The sequence below is a fragment of the Oncorhynchus tshawytscha genome, unplaced genomic scaffold (assembly GCF_018296145.1).
Source record: "Oncorhynchus tshawytscha isolate Ot180627B unplaced genomic scaffold, Otsh_v2.0 Un_contig_1324_pilon_pilon, whole genome shotgun sequence".
In the NCBI taxonomy this organism is placed as follows: domain Eukaryota; kingdom Metazoa; phylum Chordata; class Actinopteri; order Salmoniformes; family Salmonidae; genus Oncorhynchus; species Oncorhynchus tshawytscha.
Genome location: NW_024609522.1, coordinates 1,541 through 25,804, shown reverse-complemented (window position 1 = coordinate 25,804; position 24,264 = coordinate 1,541). Strand labels below are relative to the sequence as shown.

Below are 24,264 nucleotides of genomic sequence, written 5' to 3'. Positions count from 1 at the left end.
TTACCTCAACTACCTCGTATCTCATTGACTGGGTATGGGTTCTCCTTGTATATAGTCTAGTTATTACCTCAACTACCTCGTACCTCATTGACTGGGTACGGGTTCTCCTTGTATATAGTGTCATTACTGTTATTTTATTGTGTTACTATTTCCTTTTTTGCAAATATTTCTTAGTGTTTAACTTTGCATTATTTGGAAAGGGCTTGTAAGTAGGCATCTCACTGTAACAGTCTACACCTTTTGTTAATCGGCATGTGTGACAAATACAATTTGATTTGACTGCCACAGTCTTGAAGCAATCACAGTTTTAGGATTGTGTTCTAAGAAGAGGAAAGTATGACAGGTACTTCAGTGGTGTGTTGTGTGGATTCTGTCCAATAATCTGGAACACATTGGGGGTGGACCCCTTCAAAAAGTTTCCCAAATGGTTAGACAAGAGCAAAGCCTCTCCTGAGTTCTGGACTCAAATATTGTCTATGTTATTTTTTTCTAATAAGAGCAGAGATTACACACTTTATGCAATATGCACAAGATTGCTGTGAACAATGTCAGTTCTCATTGATGAAAGGAACCTTGTGATCTTCTATAGGCCTCTATGTTTTATTAAGTGATGGTGATGCATGCATTGTGGAATGTTACATAATGTATCAGACTTGAGCATTATGTGGAGTTTTTATCACAACTCTTGGCAATTGGTATGGGTTGGGACCAGGGACTGGGACCAAGCCGGTGGGGCAGGCCCGGGCGAAAGGCAGGGCCCGTGCAATGCAGATGCAGCACATTTTGGTCAGCTGCAGCCTACGGGCTTTCACAGATCTACTTTGCAGTCTGAATGGGGAGTCTACGGAGGGTAGTCGTCCTGCGTTTACATTTGAAGCAGATTTTTTAGTAGACTTCAGACGGAGCCTACGACGGCGGATGACTATGAACTTGGCCAAACTTCGTTGATAATCACACGTATACCAACGCGTAGGAGAGGAGGCCATATTACATATATATTTTTTAATTCAAAATCCTTAGTCCAAAATGACGAATGTTCTTTGGTTTTCACCCACGGCTTTAATTTAGGCGAGGATGAAGAATGCATTACGAATCGACTAGAGCGAACTACGTTTCGCCGCGGAGTGTTACTGATTTGAATCGTGTGCAACACAGTGTAGTGGTGGAGTGGTGCGGTAATCGCTGAGCCAGTCTGTGCGCTAAAATTGGTAGCTACAAATGAACTTTGTTTGTGCAGCATATGTGTACATTTAACAAAAGTCGTTGTTCAAGCGCCCACTTCATTTTGTCCTTTGGATAGTTTTACAAAATATTTACATCTGTATCTTGCGAAACCAAGGACCACAGTACTGGAAGGACTTTATACTGACCTCAATATGTCAATTCTGCCTTTTACTCCCCCCATTGTGAAAAGGCTTTTGGGTTGGAAAAAAGGCGAACAGAACGGACAAGAGGAGAAATGGTGTGAAAAAGCTGTGAAAAGCCTGGTGAAGAAGTTGAAGAAAACAGGGCAACTGGATGAATTGGAAAAAGCCATCACGACACAGAATATCAACACGAAATGTATTACTATACCAAGGTAGGCGACTAGAAACATACATTGCAATGTTTTTGCGCAAGAAATGGAATCGATTGAATGTGACAGTTTTCAAACACAAATCTGGCTAGGTAGTTAGGTTGGACTTTCCAGTTGTAGCTTTCTCTTCCTCGCAAACAATTTGATATTGTAGCCATTGAATATTTCTCATTCAAGAATAGTTTGGCTTTTGGGCATCCTGCACAAACCATGGGTAGGTAACTAGCCAGCTAGCTAACTGAGCAAGTTATACAGTGAGCTGCCTCTTGTCTGCATCAGCAATCACAGTACAGTAAACATAGCTAGGTAGCAAATGTAGCTAGCTAGCGAAGGTTGAATGTTTTGAGGTTTGCCCGTGTTTATTTTCAACAATAATCATTGCATGACACTTTTGTTGCACAATGAATTCTAGTTCACTGTCCTAGCTGGCAAACTACACACTACCCTCGGTAGATATATTTATGATGCAGGAAACGAGGCGAATCTGCATGGTGGAATAGACAGCTGTTCAATTCTAAACACCAAATGGGTGACGAAGTTATATAATTTGGCCTTAATCTGGGGCGCTTTCTACTAGGATGGTGCGTAGGCGAGATTTGAATCATCGTTTTCGCCATGCAGTGCAATACATCCACTGCTGTCTTGACAGATTTCAACCCTTACACTGTAATACCCGAACGTACTCTCCTTAAAAACCATCAATTAGGCCTAGCCTAGTTCTTCAGCTGCATCCTTGGAAGCTTGTCATGTCACTGTAATGCTGAAAAGCTAGCTTCTACTTACACCTCCTTGTCAGCTCAGTCAATGTGGTGTTTGTAAACTCATCCGTGTTTATTGTACAGAGAGCTGTCATATCCTTCAGTATACGGTATCGATGTTTGGTTTATTTGCAGCCACACTAGTATGTAATGCTTAAGTTTGGGTAACTTCTGTGACCCTACTGCTATCACTGTTGGTATTTCAGAACCTCACAACAAAGCAGACCTGTGATTGGCTGAAACTTTCATGTTGTCCCATAAATTCCAGCAGTTAATCAATGAATCGGCCTTCAAAATCTCATCTCCACTTTTGTCTGACATGGACTGTTGGTTAGCAAGCTGCTGGGGCGGTGGTGTGGGCTGAAGTTGGATATATTTAGCTAATCAGACACTCCCACATTCTTGTTTGACCACCACAAGTGTTGTGCATTCTTCAGTCAATTGAATATCCTCTTAGCCAGGCTTGTAGCACTGAAAATATCCGTCCCGGAAGTATAATATGCTAATATCTCCCTAATACCCTGGCTGTAGTGCAAAAGCCCTTGTCACAGACCAGTGTCATATAGTCAATGCTGGGACTGGAATGGGGAAATCTGATCCAAGAGCAGTGCTTAGGGGGACTTCCTGCCCCTGAATAACGGCCCACATTGCCCGGGAGGTCTGTTCCTATTTATTCCCCTGTGGTGGGGCTGACAGCAGCTGCTTGCTCAGGCCTGTCGAGGTGGTCATGGGGGAGCTCTCCTGGCGAACACATGAATTCCCCAGCGCCTCATCATTACTATCCTCACAGCTGATGAGCTAGCTAAGCTACGGTAACTCACCAGACTCTCTGTACTGTGCTCCGGATTTCACTGAGTCACAGCTGGCTTGATAGAGCTGATGGTGGGGGACTTGTATGGAACGGTAACATGTGTAGCCTATAGGACAGGTGTTTGTGGGGAGACCCTAGTTGACAAATGATAATTAAAAAATATCTGTAAAATGTTGTCATATTGTTACATTCGATTGAGAATTGAACTCCCATTAAATAGGCATACTTTGAATAATTTACTCTGAACAATAACAATGGTTATTACCCATTTAGGCTTTCTTTTTTTAGAGTAGGGCAGTTCATGCCAGATTGGCCAAAAATAAATATATTTATGATGTTTTGGATCCTTCTGAGATGAAATCCATAGATGGGTCCATTGAGGGAAGTCTATACATGGAATTCCCCAGTAACACATCAGATCAAGGTACTCACTGATCTCGACCCCAAATCCTATATATGAGGAAGTTGAGCAACCGACCTACCAGATCTAGACCCCAAATCCTAAACCTGAGGAAGTTGCGCAACTGACCTGATCTAAATGAAGCACAATTATTTCATATTGAAACAGGAGCTGTGTTAAACACTAAAGCCTCGGTGCCCGGTGTGGATTTAGAGGCCCTGAGTTGTTAGATAACATTTCAAATGGGTTTAACAGCAGCAATCTCCTCTAAGAAGCTGTGTAATCAGAGAATTCTACCATATAGCTGGCCTAACAGCAGCAATCTCCTCTAAGAAGCTGTGTAATCAGAGAGAATTCTAGCCTATAGCTTGCCTAGTGGGTCATGGTGGGTCATAGAGCCGTTTTAGGCCTCATGATTATTTTTTCCCTTCCTGATTGTCTGAATACAAAACATTGAAATAATGATTTGTTTGTTTGGAAACCAGTAGTCTTATTTCCTGTTACATTTCTCTTTTCTAAAATGTTGCGCAACAAATGGCAGTTTTCTACCCAGAGTTTGTCTTATTTTGTGGTGCAAAGCTATTGCTCGGCATGCTTCTTGGCGCCTCTACACTTTTGTGGTTTTGGACAGTCATATTTTTTTTGCTTTTTAAATAATGGGTAGTTCTGAGAAACTAAGGCTCTGGGCCAAATTCATGTCTTAGTCATTCTGCAGTGTGTACTTATGGCTTTGTGATGGCTCACACTCACACTCTCTCGCCTGAGCAATGCTGATGGCACTGGCAGGAACTTCGCTATGAGAGGCCTGCTTAGAGGCCCACTTCCGCCTAAAACAAACATTCTCACATCTGTCAAGTCATTTTAGAGTGACTTTCTCAGAGCCAGTGGAGGCGGCTGTTAAGTGACGGAGCCTGCTCTGTTTGAGTGGGGAGAAGACTAATGTTCTCTCCCTGTCCTTTTAAATGTGCTTTAGTGAACTGTAGGCTAGGTGTGGCCTTCCTAAAGCAAAATGGGACAACACTATCGTTTTCATGGGAGTCTCCCCTTTCCGTAGTGGGGTCATATTAGTTTGTATCTGTTTATTGTTTACTCCATGTGTAACTCTGTGTTGTTGTCTGTTCACACTGCTTTGCTTTATCTTGGCCAGGTCGCAGTTGTAAATGAGAACTTGTTCTCAACTAGCCTACCTGGTTAAATAAAGGTGAAATAAATCTCAAACGGTCCGGACGCTACAGACAGAGGTTGGCACATCGGTGGTACCGACCTCAGACGAGTCCGTAGCTTGTGGGGGTCTTAGAGCAAAACGGAGAACACCATGGTGTTGGTGAGAGGCTAGGTCCCTGCTAGGTCGTCATTGTAAATAAGAATTTGTTCTTAACTGACTTGCCTAGTTAAATAAAGGTTAAATAAAAAATAAATCAACAGTTTTAAGGATTAGGAGGAAGACACTTGTAGAGTCAATTCCATCTCAGCGGCTGTCAATACATTAAAATAGAATGGAATTGACAATTCTACTTGAAAATTAGGAGCAATTGTCAATTAGTTTAATGAGTTGACTGTATTTTAACTGGTCTTCCCTCTTGACCCGTCCCAAACTGTAGGCCTTTACTGTGGAGCGGAGCTGAGAGAGCAGAACTGTAACAAACGGCACAGAATTGTCTCTCTCACTCCTGGTTCGGGGCCAGGACCCGGGAACAGCAGTCTGTCTTGTCCACACACATCCCTTTGACTGCAGGGCTGCAGGCTGCTGCCACCGACTCACACGGCAGCATGTTTGAGCAGGAGAAAGACAGTCCCTCAGTTTGTGTCTGGATTAAGGGTTCTTTTGTGACTTTGGCTAATATGCCTTATTTATTTACTGTGGTATTGTTTTGGTAAAGAGTGTTGAGTATTGTTTCTTAACCTGGTATGGAAGTCAACATTCTGGTATCGTGACAACACTCAGGGAGAGGAAGCAGGAAGAACAGAGGGAGGAACATGAGCTGATAACAAAAATAATTAACAGATTGGTATCCCCACCACAAGTGGTCTACAGTGCTGTTGTACAGCAATAGAAGCGTGGGTGATGGTGTCTATTAGATAAAGCATGTCATGATGAATAAACTGGCCTAGTTGCGATTTGAGAAAATATTTGAGAATGCATTATACCACCGAAGTGACCTACAGTGAAATCTCAACTATGTACACACGCACTAGAGGTCGACCGATTCTGATTTTTTTCAACGCCGATACCGATTATTGGAGGACCATAAAAGCCGATACCGATTAATCGGCCAATTTATTTATTTGTAATAATGACAATTACAACAACACTGAATGAACACTTATTTTAACATAATATAATAAATCAATTTAGCCTCAAGTAAATAATGAAACATGTTCAATTTGGTTTAAATAATGCAAAAACAAAGTGTTGGAGAAGAAAGTAAAAGTGCATTATGTTCCATGTAAAATATGTGCCATGTAAGAAAGCTAACGTTTCAGTTCCTTGCGCAGAACATGAGAACATATGAAAGCTGGTGGTTCCTTTTAACGTGAGTCTTCAATATTCCCAGGTAAGAAGTTTTAGGTTATAGTTATTATAGGAATTATAGGACTATTTCCCTCTATACCATCTGTATTTCATTAACCTTTGAATATTGGATGTTCTTATAGGCACTTTAGTATTGCCAGTGTAACAGTATAGCTTCCGCCCCTCTCCTCGCTCCTCCCTGGGCTCGAACCAGCAACACAACGACAATTAGCGTGCGCTAACTAGCTAGCCATTTCACTTCGGTTACACGAGCCTCATCCCGGGAGTTGATAGGCTTGAAGTCATAAACAGCTCAATGCTTGACGCACAACGAAGAGCTGCTGGCAAAACGCACGAAAGTGCTGTTTGAATTCATGTTTATGCGCCTGCTTCTGCCTACCACCGCTCAGTCAGATTATATGCAACGCAGGACACGCTAGATAATATCATCAACCATTTGTCGTTAACTAGGGATTATGATTGATTGTTTTTTATAAGATAAGTTTAATGCTAGCTAGCAACTTACCTTGGCTTACTGCATTCACATAACAGGCAGCCTCCTTGTGGAGTGCAACGAGAAAGAGGCAGGTCGTTATTGCGTTGGACTAGTTAAGGTTGCAAGATTGAATCCCCCGAGCTGACAAGGTGAAAATCTGTCGTTCTGCCCCTGAACAAGGCAGTTAACCCACTGTTCCTAGGCCATCATTGAAAATAAGAATGTGTTCTTAACTGACTTGCCTAGTTAAATAAAGATTAAAGAAAGGTGTAAAAAAATTGGCAAATCGGCGCCCAAAAATACTGATTTCCGACTGTTATGAAAACTTGAAATCGGCCCTGATTTAATCGGTCGAACACGCACACACTAAGGTTGTTATAGTAAATATTTAGTTATCTGAAATTAAATATCACCGTTTGGAAAAACTCAAACTACACTTAAGCTATCAACTTTGACTCCAAAAACTAACAAAGCTAAAATACAAACCATCATGAATTATGTTAATCTAAAAAAACCTTCTCAATCTGTTGTTTTCAAGCTGCTGAATCTGGTGGGTAAATGCAGCCAGGAGATGGAGACGTTTCAAAAAGGCCTAGCTTGTGTATCACTGTTCCGGGGCGCCACTGTTCCAGGGCGCCACTGTTCCGGGGCGCCACTGTTCCGAGGCGCCACTGTTCCGAGGCGCCACTGTTCCGAGGCGTCACTAGCTAACATGGAAAAACATAGAAGACTGACGTTAGCTACCTAGACTAACACGTACTACTACAGCTGAAACTGTGGCTTCGGATCTTGACTTTTCGGGACTCTTCCTGAACGCTAAAGGTCCCGAAGTTTCTGCTCATGTGCGGTACTCTACTTAACACCGTCTCGTCTCGTAGAGAACAGGCTGCTCTGGGGAATGGTGCTCCTTTAATGAAGTGAGATCAAGGTCTGCCAGATCCCAGAGTGATAGTATTCTTCATAACAGAAATGAATAAAAATGGTACTATTTGTGGGGTGTTTATATTTGTCCTGTTACACACAAGTGTGTTTTGGAGATGTGTTTCTTGCATATCCCAACTCCCCCTGAGAAACACCCACAGGGAATGGGGTCATGGCCTGGGTCAACGTTGTACAGCACCCTCGGAGCAATTAGGATTAATTACCTGCCTCAAGGGCACAGCAACAGATTTTTCACCTTGTTGGCTCCGGTATTTGAACCAGTGACCTTTCGGTTACTGGCCCAACGCTACCTGCCACCCCTGCCAAATATAACTGCATAGTATAAAGTTACTGTAAGACAAGAAACACCACCTCATTTCTTATATTTCAGGATGTGGGCAAAACTCAAGTGTGCCACTAGGCAAAATATGTGCTTTGATTGAAACTAAAAACAGGTAGGCTTTGCTGCAGTTTAACACAATCTGCTACAAAATGTGCTCACTGTACTTAATTCAAAATGACACTGTATAGCTCAAGTTGATCTGAATGAATATTCCCATGACAGTGATTGAGATCACATGGTTAATATGCAGATGCTGCGTGGACATTTCACTGGAAAAACTTGAAGAATTATCATTCACAGTTTGACAGTGAGAAATGTGAAGGGAGAGTGACCACAGCAATGTGGGCATAATGTAGACGTAAAGAAACCCAGGGGTCTTCTGCTCTGGGGGACACGGGATCCGCAGCCTCTGAGACAAGTTAAAAAGCATTGGATTGTCGTCAGCATGGGCGTCAGTTTCACTCCACTATATAAGTCACATTGAGCTTGGCGTTATCATTTGAACTGCCCGCCCCCAAGTGACATCCTCCAAAATCACTATACCAGCATGCTTTCTGTTCCTAACACTAAATAATAGAAAATATTTTAAAACCAAACTAAAGCAAATCAGGTCTAAAAACGAACAGATTTACGAATTAAAATCTAAAAATGAACAGTAGCCTTGGCGCGCACATGTAAAGTACTGATAAATATATATAAACACAACATGTAAAGTACTGATAAATGTATATAAACACAACATGTAAAGTACTGATAAATGTATATAAACACAACATGTAAAGTACTGATAAATGTATATAAACACAACATGTAAAGTACTGATAAATGTATATAAACACAACATGTAAAGTACTGATAAATGTATATAAACACAACATGTAAAGTACTGATAAATGTATATAAAAACAACATGTAAAGTACTGATAAATGTATATAAACACAACATGTAAAGTACTGATAAATGTATATAAACACAACATGTAAAGTACTGATAAATGTATATAAACACAACATGTAAAGTACTGATAAATGTATATAAACACAACATGTAAAGTACTGATAAATGTATATAAACACAACATGTAAAGTACTGAAATAAATGTATATAAACACAATTCTGTATTTGTTTTAAAGTGTTGGTTTTATGAGCTGAAATAAAATATCATCCACCTGAAATTCACAGGATCAATCCAAAAGATGTGGCCTATTTCATCCACCTGAGATTCTGTACAATCATTTGTTTTACATCCACCTGTGTTAGTGAGCATTTCATCCACCTTTGGCCAAAAATAACCTGACAGATCCATCCACCTGACAGATGTGGCCTATCAGGATCAATCATCCACCTGACAGATGTGGCCTATCAGGATCAATCATCCACCTGACAGATGTGGCCTATCAGGATCAATCATCCACCACCTGACAGATGTGGCCTATCAGGATCAATCATCCACCTGACAGATGTGGCCTATCAGGATCAATCCATCCACCTGACAGATGTGGCCTATCAGGATCAATCATCCACCTGACAGATGTGGCCTATCAGGATCAATCATCCACCTGACAGATGTGGCCTATCAGGATCAATCCATCCACCTGACAGCTGATGAAACTGAGGAGTATTTCTGTCTGTAATAAAAAAAAAACATTCTGATTATCTGGGCCTGTCTCCCCAGTGGGTGGGCTTATGGCTGTGCCCCTGCCCAGTCATGTGGGCGGTAGGTAGCCTAGTGGTTAGAGTATTGGGCCAGTAACCAAAAGGTTGCTAGATCGAATCCCCGAGCTGACAAGGTAAAAATCTGTCGTTCTGCCCCTGAACAGGGCAGTTAATCCACTGTTCCCTGGTAGGCCGTCATTGTAAATAAGAATTTGTTCTTAACTGACTTTAAATAAAGGTAAAATATATATATATATATTTAAAAATGTGACATACAGATCAATGTATTTAAAGTGACTGATTTCCTTATATGAACGCTAACTCAGTAAAATCAGTGAAATGATTGAGTTTAATATTTTTGTTCAGTATGGTGGTAGTCGTGGTTGTAGTTGTGGTGGTAGTCGTGGTTGTAATCGTGGCCAATAGGACACAAAGCAGGCTTGTTGTCTGTGTGAAGAGTTAGTGTTCCTCTCCCCCACAGACAGATAGTGGTCAGGCCAAGGCAAAGCAGAGTAGAGCTTTCTCTCACTAATATAACCTAACTCCTGCCGCCTCCACACAGAGCAGCAGTTGCTAACCAAACAGCAGCCCACACCCTCCCCAAGGCCCCAGCAACCAGCCACAGCACATTCCTCTGGGCTGACTAACCACGCCTCACACACACACACTATAAGCCCCGCACACACTCAGCGCATGGAGGGAGCGTGGAGACCACGATTGGGGCACTCACACTTAATACCATGACCAGACCTGGCACAGCGCACACACACGTGTGCACAATACCCATGATGCCCTCTGCTTGGACACACAGAAGCAGTCAACAAGCCAAAAATGCAGATGACCCGGTGCCCACATACACTGGGGAATCGTCACACAAAACCCTCCTGCTTCTGGATGAGGTATGGTGATGGTACACGCTGGAGCTACCAGGCAGAGCAGACAGGCAACACTGTGTCCTTCTGTACCCATCTGCCAAGACTACACACACACACACAGACGGAGACACACACCGAAGGAACAGAAAGAGAGATGTCTCAGACAGCAGTATCCACTTTCTGTCAGACAAATCAAACAATAGGGTTGAGCAGCCAGTGGTAATTACAACACAGACAGACAAACTCTCAGTGAACCAGTGTGTATCACACCACTAGAGAACAATACAGTCTGGACTGTGACTCAGGTACCTGCTGTAAAATGTGTGGGTGTGTGTGAGGAGACATTGATGGCTCTGAGGGGTCTGTCCCAGACAGATTGAGATTAAACACCTTTGTTGGGCGAGTCAACCAGAAAGTGTGTCTGTCTGTTTTAGTTATTTTTTTTAGTTGCAGTGCTCAGGCTAGTGTCCCTGTCTGTTTGTTTTAGCTGCAGTGCTCAGGCTAGTCTGTCTTGTTTGTTTTGTTTGTTTTTAGTTGCAGTGCTCAGGCTTGTGTCCCTGTCTCTTTGTCTGTCTGTTTGTTTTAGTTGCAGTGCTCAGGCTAGTCTGTTTGTTTTTAGTTGCAGTGCTCAGGCTAGTCTGTTTGTTTTTAGTTGCAGTGCTCAGGCTAGTCTGTTTGTTTTTAGTTGCAGTGCTCAGGCTAGTCTCTTTGCCTGTTTGTTTTTTGTTGCAGTGCTCAGGCTAGTGTCTCTGTCTGTTTGTTTTAGCTACAGTGCTCAGGCTAGTGTCTCTGTCTGTTTGTTTTAGCTACAGTGCTCAGGCTAGTGTCTCTGTCTGTTTGTTTTAGCTACAGTGCTCAGGCTAGTGTCTCTGTCTGTTTGTTTTAGCTACAGTGCTCAGGCTAGTGTCTCTGTCTGTTTGTTTTAGCTACAGTGCTCAGGCTAGTGTCTCTGTCTGTTTGTTTTAGCTACAGTGCTCAGGCTAGTGTCTCTGTCTGTTTGTTTTAGCTACAGTGCTCAGGCTAGTGTCTCTGTCTGTTTGTTTTAGCTACAGTGCTCAGGCTAGTGTCTCTGTCTGTTTGTTTTAGCTACAGTGCTCAGGCTAGTGTCTCTGTCTGTTTGTTTTGTTTGTTTTAGTTCCGACCTTGAATATGTGGACATCTACAAATACCTAGGTGTCTGGCTAGACTGTAAACTCTCCTTCCAGACTCATATCAAACATCTCCAATCGAAAATCAAATCAAGAATCGGCTTTCTATTCCGCAACAAAGCCTCCTTCACTCACGCCGCCAAACTTACCCTAGTAAAACTGACTATCCTACCGATCCTCGACTTCGGCGATGTCATCTACAAAATTGCTTCCAACACTCTACTCAGCAAACTGGATGCAGTTCATCACAGTGCCATCCGTTTTGTCACTAAAGCATCTTATACCACCCACCACTGCGACTTGTATGCTCTAGTCGGCTGGCCCTCGCTACATATTCGTCGCCAGACCCACTGGCTCCAGGTCATCTACAAGTCCATGCTAGGTAAAGCTCCGCCTTATCTCAGTTCACTGGTCACGATGGCAACACCCATCCGTAGCACGCGCTCCAGCAGGTGTATCTCACTGATCATCCCTAAAGCCAACACCTCATTTGGCCGCCTTTCGTTCCAGTTCTCTGCTGCCTGTGACTGGAACGAATTGCAAAAATCGCTAAAGTTGGAGACTTTTATCTCCCTCACCAACTTCAAACATCTGCTCTCTGAGCAGTTAACCGATCGCTGCAGCTGTACATAGTCTATCGGTAAATAGCCCACCCATTTTTACCTACCTCATCCCCATACTGTTTTTATTTATTTACTTTTCTGCTCTTTTGCACACCAATATCTCTACCTGTACATGACCATCTGATCATTTATCACTCCAGTGTTATTAATCTGCAAAATTGTAATTATTCGCCTACCTCCTCATGCCTTTTGCACACAATGTATATAGACTCCCCCCTTTTTTTTCCTACTATGTTATTGACTTGTTAATTGTTTACTCCATGTGTAACTCTGTGTTGTCTGTTCACACTGCTATGCTTTATCTTGGCCAGGTTGCAGTTGCAAATGAGAACTTGTTCTCAACTAGCCTACCTGGTTAAATAAAGGTGAAATAAAAAATAAAATAAAAAAGTTGCAGTGCTCAGGCTCGTGTCTTTGTCTGTTTTTTTGTTTTTGTTTTTGTTTTAGTTGCAGTGCTCAGGCTAGTGTCTTTCTGTTTGTTTTAGTTGCAGTGCTCAGGCTAGTGTCTCTGTCTGTTTGTTTTGTTTGTTTTAGTTGCAGTGCTCAGGCTAGTGTCCCTGTCTGTTTGTTTTAGTTGCAGTGCTCAGGCTAGTGTCCCTGTCTGTTTGTTTTTAGTTGCAGTGCTCAGGCTAGTGTCCCTGTTTGTTTGTTTTTAGTTGCCGTGCTCAGGCTAGTGTCTCTGTCTGTTTGTTTTGTTTGTTTTAGTTGCAGTGCTCAGGCTAGTGTCCCTGTCTGTTTGTTTTAGTTGCAGTGCTCAGGCTAGTGTCCCTGTCTGTTTGTTTTTAGTTGCAGTGTGTCCCTGTTTGTTTGTTTTAGTTGCAGTGCTCAGGCTAGTGTCCCTGTCTGTTTGTTTTTAGTTGCAGTGCTCAGGCTAGTGTCCCTGTTTGTTTGTTTTTAGTTGCCGTGCTCAGGCTAGTGTCCCTGTCTGTTTGTTTTAGTTGCCGTGCTCAGGCTAGTGTCTTTCTGTTTGTTTTAGTTGCGGTGCTCAGGCTAGTGTTGTCTTGGGAATATTAGGTTAAGCATTAAGCAAAGGCCCTAAAGCAACATCCAGGGTGGTCTGCAATACCTTTTATCAGTTGAAATCAAATGAAGCACAACGTATTTTGGTCCAGGCTAGATCCTCCCTGCCTATCTAATGGTTGAACCTATTTAACTTTCAGTTAGTATTTCATCTGGGCTGAACGAACATTAGCCTTTTCCCTGTGTGTTTGATGTTGGTGTTGAGACCACCCCAGACGCAGGCAGGCACACACACATTGTCTCTACTCCAGCTGTGCTCACTGAAACAGGATGTGTTTGCCTGCTGTTTTGAGCTGAGGGGAAGAGAGGAAATATCTAACTAGCTAGCAGGTGAATGACTGGCAGGGCAGGTGCACACACCCTTAGGATTTCCCCCAGACATGGAAGCTGTAAAGGTAGTGTTCAGGAAGTGTGTGGTATCATTTAGCCCCCCCCATGTTTTGCTTGCTGATGCAGTGTCATTTACCAGGTTAACACTGACTGCTTCCAGTCAGATTGGACACTTTGGCTGGCCACAAGCTTTTATGATGGGGCACACAATGCTTGGAGGGTGGAGAGGAGGAGAGGGGAAGTAGTCGGGCCAGGGGGACAGACGGAGTGGTGGTGGGGGGGCAGCAGACACTCTGAGCCGCCCTGATCTATTGAGACAGTCTGTCATTCTTTACCCCCCCTTTTGTCCTGCTCTCTCTCTCTCGCTCTCTCTCTCTCGCTCTCTTGCTCTCTCTCTGCTCTCTCTCTCTCTTGCTCTCTCTCTCTGCTCTCTCTCTCTGCTCTCTCTCTCTCCCCTGCTCTCTCCCCTGCTCTCCCTCTCATATTTCTGTATGAGGACATGGCCATTCTGTTATTGTAGATCAGTCTCTGTAGTTTATGGACATTAGAGACAGGCAAGGTAGTCTTTGTTGTGTTGCTCGACTGTAGTTATTATGAGGGAGCAGAAATAGAAAGTTTAGTCTAACTAGATTCTATATCAAAGCATAGCCTATAGGCTAGACCAACCAGGATTAGGATTATTAGTGAATAAACTGTCATTCATTTAAATATCTTAAATAAGTACAACGATGTAGCCTGGTGGATGTTTTTCTACCAGTCCAACTTCCTTTTGACTCACTGTAGCAGTGTGCTGAGTGAGTTGAAGAATTCCGTGGCCAAAGTTTTGGCCTTGGTCCACAGAGGGGTGTGTGTTTGTTCAGAGGCGCTTGGAGCACAGAACCGTAGCCAGTGTGTGACTGTTCGTGCTTCAAAGTGTTTGTTTTGCCCCCTCAGATTAGTGCAGCTCAGCCTGGGCCAGTCGGAGTCTCTGATCTGAGGCACACACACACACACACACACACACACACACACACACACACACACCCCAACAACCCCTTAAATCTGAGAACCCCCTCTCACACAACCCCTAACCCCTCCACCCCAGCAGCAGCAGCTGTACCAACCCACAAATCTGGGCCCTTTCTTCTCCATACTACACAAACATAGACAACACACACAACAGCAGGCGATGTGGGTGAGGAAGGGGGATTTAGGGTGCAGGTCTCCCATCTCCAGGGTTGTGAGGGGGCTCCGGGTCAGTCTCTGTTGGAGAGCCACAGTACCCTCCACCCAGTTCCCCCAAAAGCAAATTCAACTTCTAACCTTTTCCACATCAGTTCAACACCTCCATTTAAATGTCCACATTGTTAACAGATTTCCTTTGTCACACTTTATTCAAATGCCTGAATGCATTCTGCAAACGGTGGAACAGGCTACATCTGATAACACAACAACTTAATGGCAGTGGCCAACTACTGTAGCTGTCTAGTCAGCTGACATCTGTAACTAGCCGGCAAGCCAGCAAGCAAAGCTGAAGGGATTGCAAACCGGTTAGAGTAACTCTAGCCAATGCAACTTTTGTTGGCCTAAAGACCCGTCTTTTCAATGCTGTCTTCGTATTCTGATAGCTGAAGTTGCATGTAAGTGTCAGGTGTATACCAAGCTATACTGTAATGCGGCATAGGCCTAGCTGAATGGAATCAGGACTGGGGATAAACATGAGTAACCATGCTCCATTAGCTACGTCTAGCTGAATGGAATCAGGACTGGGGATAAACATGAATAACCATGCTCCATTAGCTAGGTCTAGCTGAATGGAATCAGGACTGGGGATAAACATGAGTAACCATGCTCCATTAGCTACGTCTAGCTGAATGGAATCAGGACTGGGGATAAACATGAATAACCATGCTCCATTAGCTAGGTCTAGCTGAATGGAATCAGGACTGGGGATAAACATGAGTAACCATGCTCCATTAGCTAGGCCTAGTGACTCACCGCTTCTCACTAGTTTTCCCCCTAGATACACTCTAGAAGGTCATGTACTTGTTTACCCAGTTTCTGTCACTGAAATGATATTATTTTTGTATATGGCCTGTCCAATGCGGGATTGCTGAGAGTGTCATTCAGTGTAACTTGCCACAGTCACACAGCCATACCTAGGGCCTGGCTGTTCTGCTGGCCTGGGTCCATGGAGGGCTTGGACTCCGGATCCTTCCTGAACCCATTTGGTGTTTTCCATTCCCCAGCACCCAATCCATCTTTCATGTCTTGTCAGAGTTCTCGCCCACCGGCACTGGCAGGGCATACCGGGTCAAAGCCATTCCTCCACTGCCATCCTGGAACATATTTGAAACACAACGCGCTCCACATGCTCATAAAGCATATTTGAAGAGTGCGAGGTCGTCTGGGGCCTGGTATGGCCCCTCCAACAACATGGTAGTCGCTCGGGGACGGTGGCATGTTATGAATGGCTGGGGGTTGTTCTGGGCAAAGTTTCACTCACTTCTATCGCTGTGGTAAATGTCTTGAACAGTGACTCAGCGGCTGTATGTGAAGTTGTTGGCGTTTTTGCCTAGGGCTTGTTGCATGGTCCCTTCCTCCCTCCCTGGACTGTGCTAGTGGAATCCCTCAGCACATTGAGTCTGCGGCTGAATCTGTGTGTCTTGTGTTTCCTGGACCTGAGTTGGTCCAGACCAGAAAGCTGTTGCGGGGGTGCAGTGACGAGAGTAGGGTCCCAGTGAAGGGCTGAGTCAGGGAATGAGAATGGGCAATTCCAAGGTAACGGAATTACGCAGAGACTCCGATTTTTAAATGTAAAATGTATGCCAAACAAAAACTATTGATTTTTCAAAGTTTAACAAACCATACAATTCTATGCACAAAGACTACTTTTAACAATTACCATAGTAAATAAAACTAAAAACATTTACTGGAAATTACGGTAAAATCTCCTGGTTTATTCTGTTACCAAAGTTGTATCTGCATAGTTCTGCTGTAAATGTGGTTTTGCCACACACCGTAATAGTTTTGGTGAATAGGATGTTTTTGTCTGTTCCATGTTCAGTGTCAACCCCCAGCCTAAACCCCAAAGGAATACACCCACTGTAGAGCATGGGCCTGAGACGCAGTTACATCACCTCAGCCCAGTCTGTACACACACACACACACACCAAACAACCCTGTGTTCAAATACTATTTCTATTACTTTTCAATACATTTCAAAACAATTATTCAGATAACTAAAGGTTATCTAGTTAATTCTATGTTTTTTTAAAAACTAGTTGTTGAATATTGGAATGTATTTGATACACTTTTTGAAAATACTACACTGACTCAAATCCACGCCCAAGCCCAAGCCTAACCTTTAACCCATAACCCTAAAACTATACCGAACTCCTAAACCTACCTGTATCCCATAGCCTTAATTATAACCCTAATTTGAACCGTAAATGGAACCCCTAAGCCTAAAATAGCATTTTTCCTCGTGTGGACTGGAAAAATGTCCCCACTTACCCAAATGTTTCCTTGTTTTCCTATCCTTGTGAGGACTTCTGGTCCCCACTAACCCAGCCCCCCATTAACCTTCATTCTTTATGATGGCCACAGGACTTCTGGTCCCCACAAGGATAGTTAAACACACGCACACAGAACACTAGAGAGTGAGCTGAGCTAACCCAGCCCCCCATTTACCTTCATTCTTTATGATGGCCACAGGACTCACTGATGTGCAAAGCCCCAGGAAATGGCTGCTCGTTTACGGGCTGTGGCAACAGCAACCCACTGACTCCTTTTCAGCCAATTGGGGCTCATAAAAGGGGACCTTGCCCTGTGCCATGCGCTGTGTGAAATAACTTTTTGTTTAATAAGAACCGGAGGATGTGTTTGAGTAGGACCGAGAGCTCATCGGGATAGAGAACTGAATGCTCTGTGTGACAATGCGACTTCTGATTAGGGACTGTATGTTATAGATTTTCTGCTGGTGGACACACACACACAAAGGTTTTTATGGTTTAATTATTTAGTTTGGTTTATGGCAACATTGTTGAACCACCCCCACACACACACACACACACACACACACACACACACCTGTCCTCCACCACCACACACAGAGGGATTCTGCTTGTAACACCTCCCCCTCCCCTCCCCTTTCTCAAAATGCCAAGCCAGTGAAATGCTGCTATGAAATATTAAAGGCCCTGATGTTTTTCCCTCTGGAGGCACAGTAGTTGGCTGAGACTAACACACACGTGCTCAGTCTGGCTGAGTACCACTGAAGGCTCCTCCAATCACATTACAGCATGGAGCGTTGGTACGGTGAGGTCACTGGTTAGACTCCTCGTTGCTCTGCTGAGACTCTCCTGCAGGCTTCTAAAGAGCTTAGTGGGGGACCAGATTGAACCCTAACAGGGAAAAAAATTGAGGTTGACCGATTTTATGATTTTTCGACGCCGATACCGATTATTGGAGGACCAAAAAAAGCCGCTAACGATTAATTGGCATATTTTATTTATTTATATATATATATTTGTAATAATGACCAATGAACACATATTTTAACTTAATATAATGCATAAATAAAATCATTTTACTCTCAAATAAATAATGAAACATGTTCAATTTGGTTTAAATAATGCAAAAACAAAGTGTTCTAGAAGAAAGTAAAAGTGCAATATGTGCCATGTAAGAAAGCTAACGTTTCAGTTCCTTGCTCAGAACATATGAAAGCTGGTGGTTCCGTTTTAACATGAGTCTTCAATATTCCCAGGTAAGAAGTTTTAGGTTGTAGTTATTATAGGAATTATAGGACTATTTCCCTCTATACGATTTGTATTTCATTAACCTTTGACTATTGGATGTTCAAATAGGCACTTTAGTATTGCCAGTCTAACAATATAGCCTCCGTCCCTCTCCTAGCTCCTCCCTGGGCTCGAACCAGCAACACAACGACAACAGCCACCACATCGAAGCAGCATTACCCATGCAGAGCAAGGGAAACAACCACCCCAAGGCTCAGAGCGAGTGAAGTTTGAAACGCTATTAGCGTGCGCTAACTAGCCAGCCATTTCACTTCGGTTACACGAGCCTCATCTCGGGAGGTGATAGGTTTGAAGTCATAAACAGTGCAATGCTTGACGCACAACGAAGAGCTGCTGGCAAAACGCACGAAAGTGCTGTTTGAATGAATGTCTACACGCCTGCTTCTGCCTACCACCGCTCAGTCAGATACTTAGATACTTGTATGCTTGTGTGCTCAGTCAGATTATATGCAGGGGTCCCCCGAGCTGACATGGTGAAAATCTCTCTTTCTGCCCCTGAACGAGGCAGTTAACCCACTGTTCCTAGGCCGTCATTGAAAATAAGAATGTGTTCTTAACTGACTTGCCTAGTTAAATAAAGATTAAATAAAGATGAAAAGATGTAAAGAAATGTTTAAAAAACGGAAAATTGGTGTCCAAAAATACCGATTTCCGACTGTTATGAAAACTTGAAATCGGCCCTAATTAATCGGTCGATCTCTACTCCATACATCTGGTCAAATATAGAGAACTGATAGTGTATACTGGTTGTTGGATTGTCATAGGGTACTTGGTTGTCTTTTGAAAAAATAAATGGATTCTTCATGTCTTACTCATTTGTAGGAAGTAGTTTGGTCCAAATTGGATGTTGGGTATTATATTTACTGAATATTATTTGAATATTATCTAAATCCTATAAATTCAAATGGCCAATTTGGTTGCAATCAGTTAGCTGAATTTCTCTGCAATTTAAAATGTTTCTGGAATGGCATTTTGTTTCTAACTCCAGAAACTATTTCAGACCAATCTGAGATGGTGGGTGTCATGGCTGGCTGAAATGACCTGAAATGACCTCATGGTTTACTTTGGACCGTCAGCAGGATGAGATCTCTTTACCAAGATGGTAATAATTCACGTCAGAATTTTGACCATGTAATTGTAACCAGAGAATTAATAGTGAAGTTACAAAAACAAGGTGAAATTCAGTCGTGATGAATCGGCTGCACGTTTCCTAACCCCCCACCACAAGTTCTCCTACTAATAACAAGCTGAAAGCCATGCGTAGCTTCTCCTTTTACACTTCCTGTTTCTAAGTTAGTGATATCATTGCCACTTATTATTATTATTAGACCTAAAAACCCTTATCACACAGCTCTGACCCATGACAATAAGGGGTTGTATTAAACCAAACATTCACAAGCTGTGGTGTGACTGCTGTGTAGTTTGATTTTATACGCTGTGAAGACGTCTTTCTGACTGTCTGAAATTCTATGAAGGAACATGTTTAATTGCATTGGTAATGGTTTGAATGTTTACACGGTTATAGTGGAATCATTTTTGTTCAGTTCAATTCAAGAGTGCAGGCTGTTTCCCCTACATGTACCCTGGCTCAGTGGTCTACATGTTTCATTGACAACAGATGGCCATGGGGAGAAACCCTGTCACTACTGTAACCTAGTAACTGGTCTTCTGTGGCCTAGACAGCCTCCCTCTGCTACTGGGATCCTACATCAGGGTGCATCAGAATGAGACAGAGCAACATGAGCATATTTAATACATGTTATATAGTCAGCCCAGGGATGGGCAACTGCCCCACTGTTTGTCCATAATGACCATCGTTATGTTTGGAGGAAAAAGGGGGAGGCTTGCAAGTCGAAGAACACCATCCCAACTGTGAAGCACGGGGGTGGCAGCATCATGTTGTGGTTGTGCTTTGCTGTAGGAGGGACTGGTGCACTTCATAAAATAGGTGGCATCATGAGGAAGGAAAATGATGTGGATATATTGAAGCAACCTCTCAAGACATCAGTCAGGAGGTTAAAGCTTGGTCGCAAATGGGTCTTCCAAATGGACAATGACCCCAAGCATACTTCCAAAGTTGTGGCAAAATGACTTAAGGACAACAAAGTCAAGGTATTGGAGTGGCCATCACAAAGCCCTGACCTCAATCCTATAGAACATTTGTGGGCAGAACTGAAAAAGCGTGTGTGAGCAAGGAGGCCTACAAACCTGACTCAGTTACACCAGCTCTGTCAGCAGGAATGGGCCAAAATTCACCCAACTTATTGTGGGAAGGTTGTGGAAGGCTACCCGAAACGTTTGACCCAAGTTAAACAATTTAAAGGCAATGCTACCAAATACTAATTGAGTATATTTGAGGGAGGCTGTCTAGGCCACAGAAGACCAGTTACTAGGTTACAGTAGTATATAGAGAACTGATAGTGAGTATATTGAGTGTATGTAAACTAATGACCCACTGGGAATGTGATGAAAGAAATAAAAGATGAAAGAAATCATTCTCCTTTCTATAATTCTGACATTTCACATTCTTAAAATAAAGTGGTGATCCTAACTGACCTAAGACAGGGAATTCTTACTGGGATTAAATGTCAGGAATTGTGAAAAACTGAGTTTAAATGTATTTGGCTAAGGTGTGTGTAAACTTTCGACTTCAACTGTATGTACTACATTACTAAAAGTATGTGGAAACCTTCTAGATCAAATCTCATTCCAAAATCATGGGCGTTAATATGGAGTTGGTCCCCCCCTTTGCTGCTGTAATAGCCTCCACTCTTCTGGGAAGGCTTTCCACTAGTTGTTGGTACGTTGCTGCAGGGACTTACTTCCATTCAGCCACAAGCGTTAGTGAGGTCGGGCACTGATGTTGGGCGATTAGTCGGTGTTCCAATTCATCCCAAAGGTGTTCGATGGGGTTGAGGTCAGGGCTCTGTGCAGGCCAGTCAAGTTCTTCCACGCCGATCTCGACAAACCATTTCTGTATGGACCTCACTTTGTGCACGGGGGCATTGTCATGCTGAAACAGGAAAGGCCCTTCCACAAAGTTGGAAGCATAGAATCGTCTAGAATATTATTGTATGCTGTAGCATTAAGACTTCCCTTCACTGGAACTAAGGGGTCTAGCCCAAACCATGAAAAACAGCCCAAGACCATTATTCCTCCTCCACCAAACTTTACAGTTGGCACTATGCATTCGTGCAGGTAGCGTTCTCCTGGCATCCGCCAAACCCAGATTTGTCCGTCGGACTGCCAGATGATGAAGCGTATTCATCACTCCAGAGAATGTGTTTCCATTGCTTCAGAGTCCAATGGCGGTGAGCTATACACCACTCCAGCTGACGCTTGGCATTGCTCATGGTGATCTTAGACTTGTGTGCGGCTGCTCGGCCATGGAAACACATTTCATGTAGTGTATAAAATTGCACACTCTTCTCTCCGGATCAATGGTAGAATGTATATAATTGCAGGTGGGGGGGGGCTTTAAAGTGTTTTGCTTGCAAGGTGCAATGTTTTTGCCTATACTCAGTGTATTGGGGTGTGATCTCTGTACACTCGCAGTCGTGAGATTGTGAACTTACCTTTTTGGAGTTGGCCTGCTTGGCCGTTTTCAAGAACGGCAAACTATTCAAGCAACGTGCCAAAAGGCAAAACAGTTTATGAACTTATAACTCCAAAGCAGTAACAACAAAACAAACCTCTCTGTCTCTGCCAGGTCTCTGGATGGACGGTTACAGGTGTCCCACAGGAAGGGCCTCCCGCACGTCATCTACTGTCGCCTGTGGCGCTGGCCGGACCTGCAGTCCCACCACGAGCTGCGGGCCGTGGAGCTCTGTGAGTACGCCTTCCACACCAAGAAGGATGAGGTGTGTGTCAACCCCTACCACTACCAGAGGGTGGAGACGCCAGGTACGGACAACTGTCCCCTTTCATTAAAAACCATCAGAGGTTCAATGAGCTTCACCTCAGTAGCATGTATTACACATCTTGTAAATGTGTTGGCTCTGTGACTACTGGTTTGACAGGTGTGAGAGGCTCAGCCTCAACTGTCATTTGTGAAAACATAAAAGAACTATCTATAACTTTTGGTGTGTTAGAGAAACAATGCACCGTATCTGTGCATTTGTGTTCTTTGTGTTTCTGTCTGTGTGTGATACATGTCTAATTGTGTTTCTGTGTGTGATACATGTCTAATTGTGTTTCTGTCTAATTGTGTTTCTGTCTGTGATACATGTCTAATTGTGTTTCTGTCTGTCTGTGATACATGTCTAATTGTGTTTCTGTCTGTCTGTGATACATGTCTAATTGTGTTTCTGTCTGTCTGTGATACATGTCTAATTGTGTTTCTGTCTGTCTGTGATACATGTCTAATTGTGTTTCTGTCTGTCTGTGATACATGTCTAATTGTGTTTCTGTCTGTGTGTGATACATGTCTAATTGTGTTTCTGTCTGTCTGTGATACATGTCTAATTGTGTTTCTGTCTGTCTGTGATACATGTCTAATTGTGTTTCTGTCTGTGTGTGATACATGTCTAATTGTGTTTCTGTCTGTGTGTGATACATGTCTAATTGTGTTTCTGTCTGTCTGTGATACATGTCTAATTGTGTTTCTGTCTGTCTGTGATACATGTCTAATTGTGTTTCTGTCTGTCTGTGATACATGTCTAATTGTGTTTCTGTCTGTCTGTGATACATGTCTAATTGTGTTTCTGTCTGTCTGTGATACATGTCTAATTGTGTTTCTGTCTGTCTGTGATACATGTCTAATTGTGTTTCTGTCTGTGTGTGATACATGTCTAATTGTGTTTCTGTCTGTCTGTGATACATGTCTAATTGTGTTTCTGTCTGTCTGTGATACATGTCTAATTGTGTTTCTGTCTGTCTGTGATACATGTCTAATTGTGTTTCTGTCTGTGTGTGATACATGTCTAATTGTGTTTCTGTCTGTCTGTGATACATGTCTAATTGTGTTTCTGTCTGTCTGTGATACATGTCTAATTGTGTTTCTGTCTGTCTGTGATACATGTCTAATTGTGTTTCTGTCTGTCTGTGATACATGTCTAATTGTGTTTCTGTCTGTCTGTGATACATGTCTAATTGTGTTTCTGTGTGTCTGATACATGTCTAATTGTGTTTCTGTGTGTCTGTGATACATGTCTAATTGTGTTTCTGTCTGTGTGTGATACATGTCTAATTGTGTTTCTGTGTGTCTGATACATGTCTAATTGTGTTTCTGTCTGTCTGTGATACATGTCTAATTGTGTTTCTGTCTGTCTGTGATACATGTCTAATTGTGTTTCTGTCTGTCTGTGATACATGTCTAATTGTGTTTCTGTGTGTCTGTGATACATGTCTAATTGTGTTTCTGTCTGTGTGTGATACATGTCTAATTGTGTGTCTGTCTGTGTGTGATACATGTCTACTTGTGTGTCTGTCTGTGTGTGATGCATGTCTACTTGTGTGTCTGCAGTGCTGCCTCCTGTGCTGGTTCCCAGACACACAGAGATCCCCAGTGAGTTTCCTCCTCTGGACGACTACAGCCACTCCATCCCAGAGAACACCAACTTCCCCGCCGGCATCGAGCCACAGAGCAACTACATACCAGGTGACATATCAGTCATATAACTAGTGAGACCAGTCTACATACCAGGTGACATATCAGTCATATAACTAGTGAGACCAGTCTACATACCAGGTGACATATCAGTCATATAACTAGTGAGACCAGTCTACATACCAGGTGACATATCAGTCATATAACTAGTGAGACCAGTCTACATACCAGGTGACATATCAGTCATATAACTAGTGAGACCAGTCTACATACCAGGTGACATATCAGTCATATAACTAGTGAGACCAGTCTACATACCAGGTGACATATCAGTCATATAACTAGTGAGACCAGTCTACATACCAGGTGACATATCAGTCGTATAACTGGTGAGACCAGTCTACATACCAGGTGACATATCAGTCATATTACTGGTGAGACCAG

General features: G+C 43.0%; 1 protein-coding gene across 1 annotated transcript; it reads left to right on the top strand.

Annotated features, from left to right (window-relative positions):
* Nucleotides 1–849: 849 nt before the first annotated feature.
* On the top strand, nt 850–23,871 carry LOC112235777 (mothers against decapentaplegic homolog 3; the record flags this gene model as incomplete). The annotated part of the gene is made up of 3 exons (XM_042315706.1): nt 850–1,579; nt 21,982–22,175; nt 23,737–23,871. Coding segments are annotated over exons 1-3 (532 nt in total), but the record flags the coding sequence as incomplete, so codon positions are not given.
* Nucleotides 23,872–24,264: the final 393 nt, after the last annotated feature.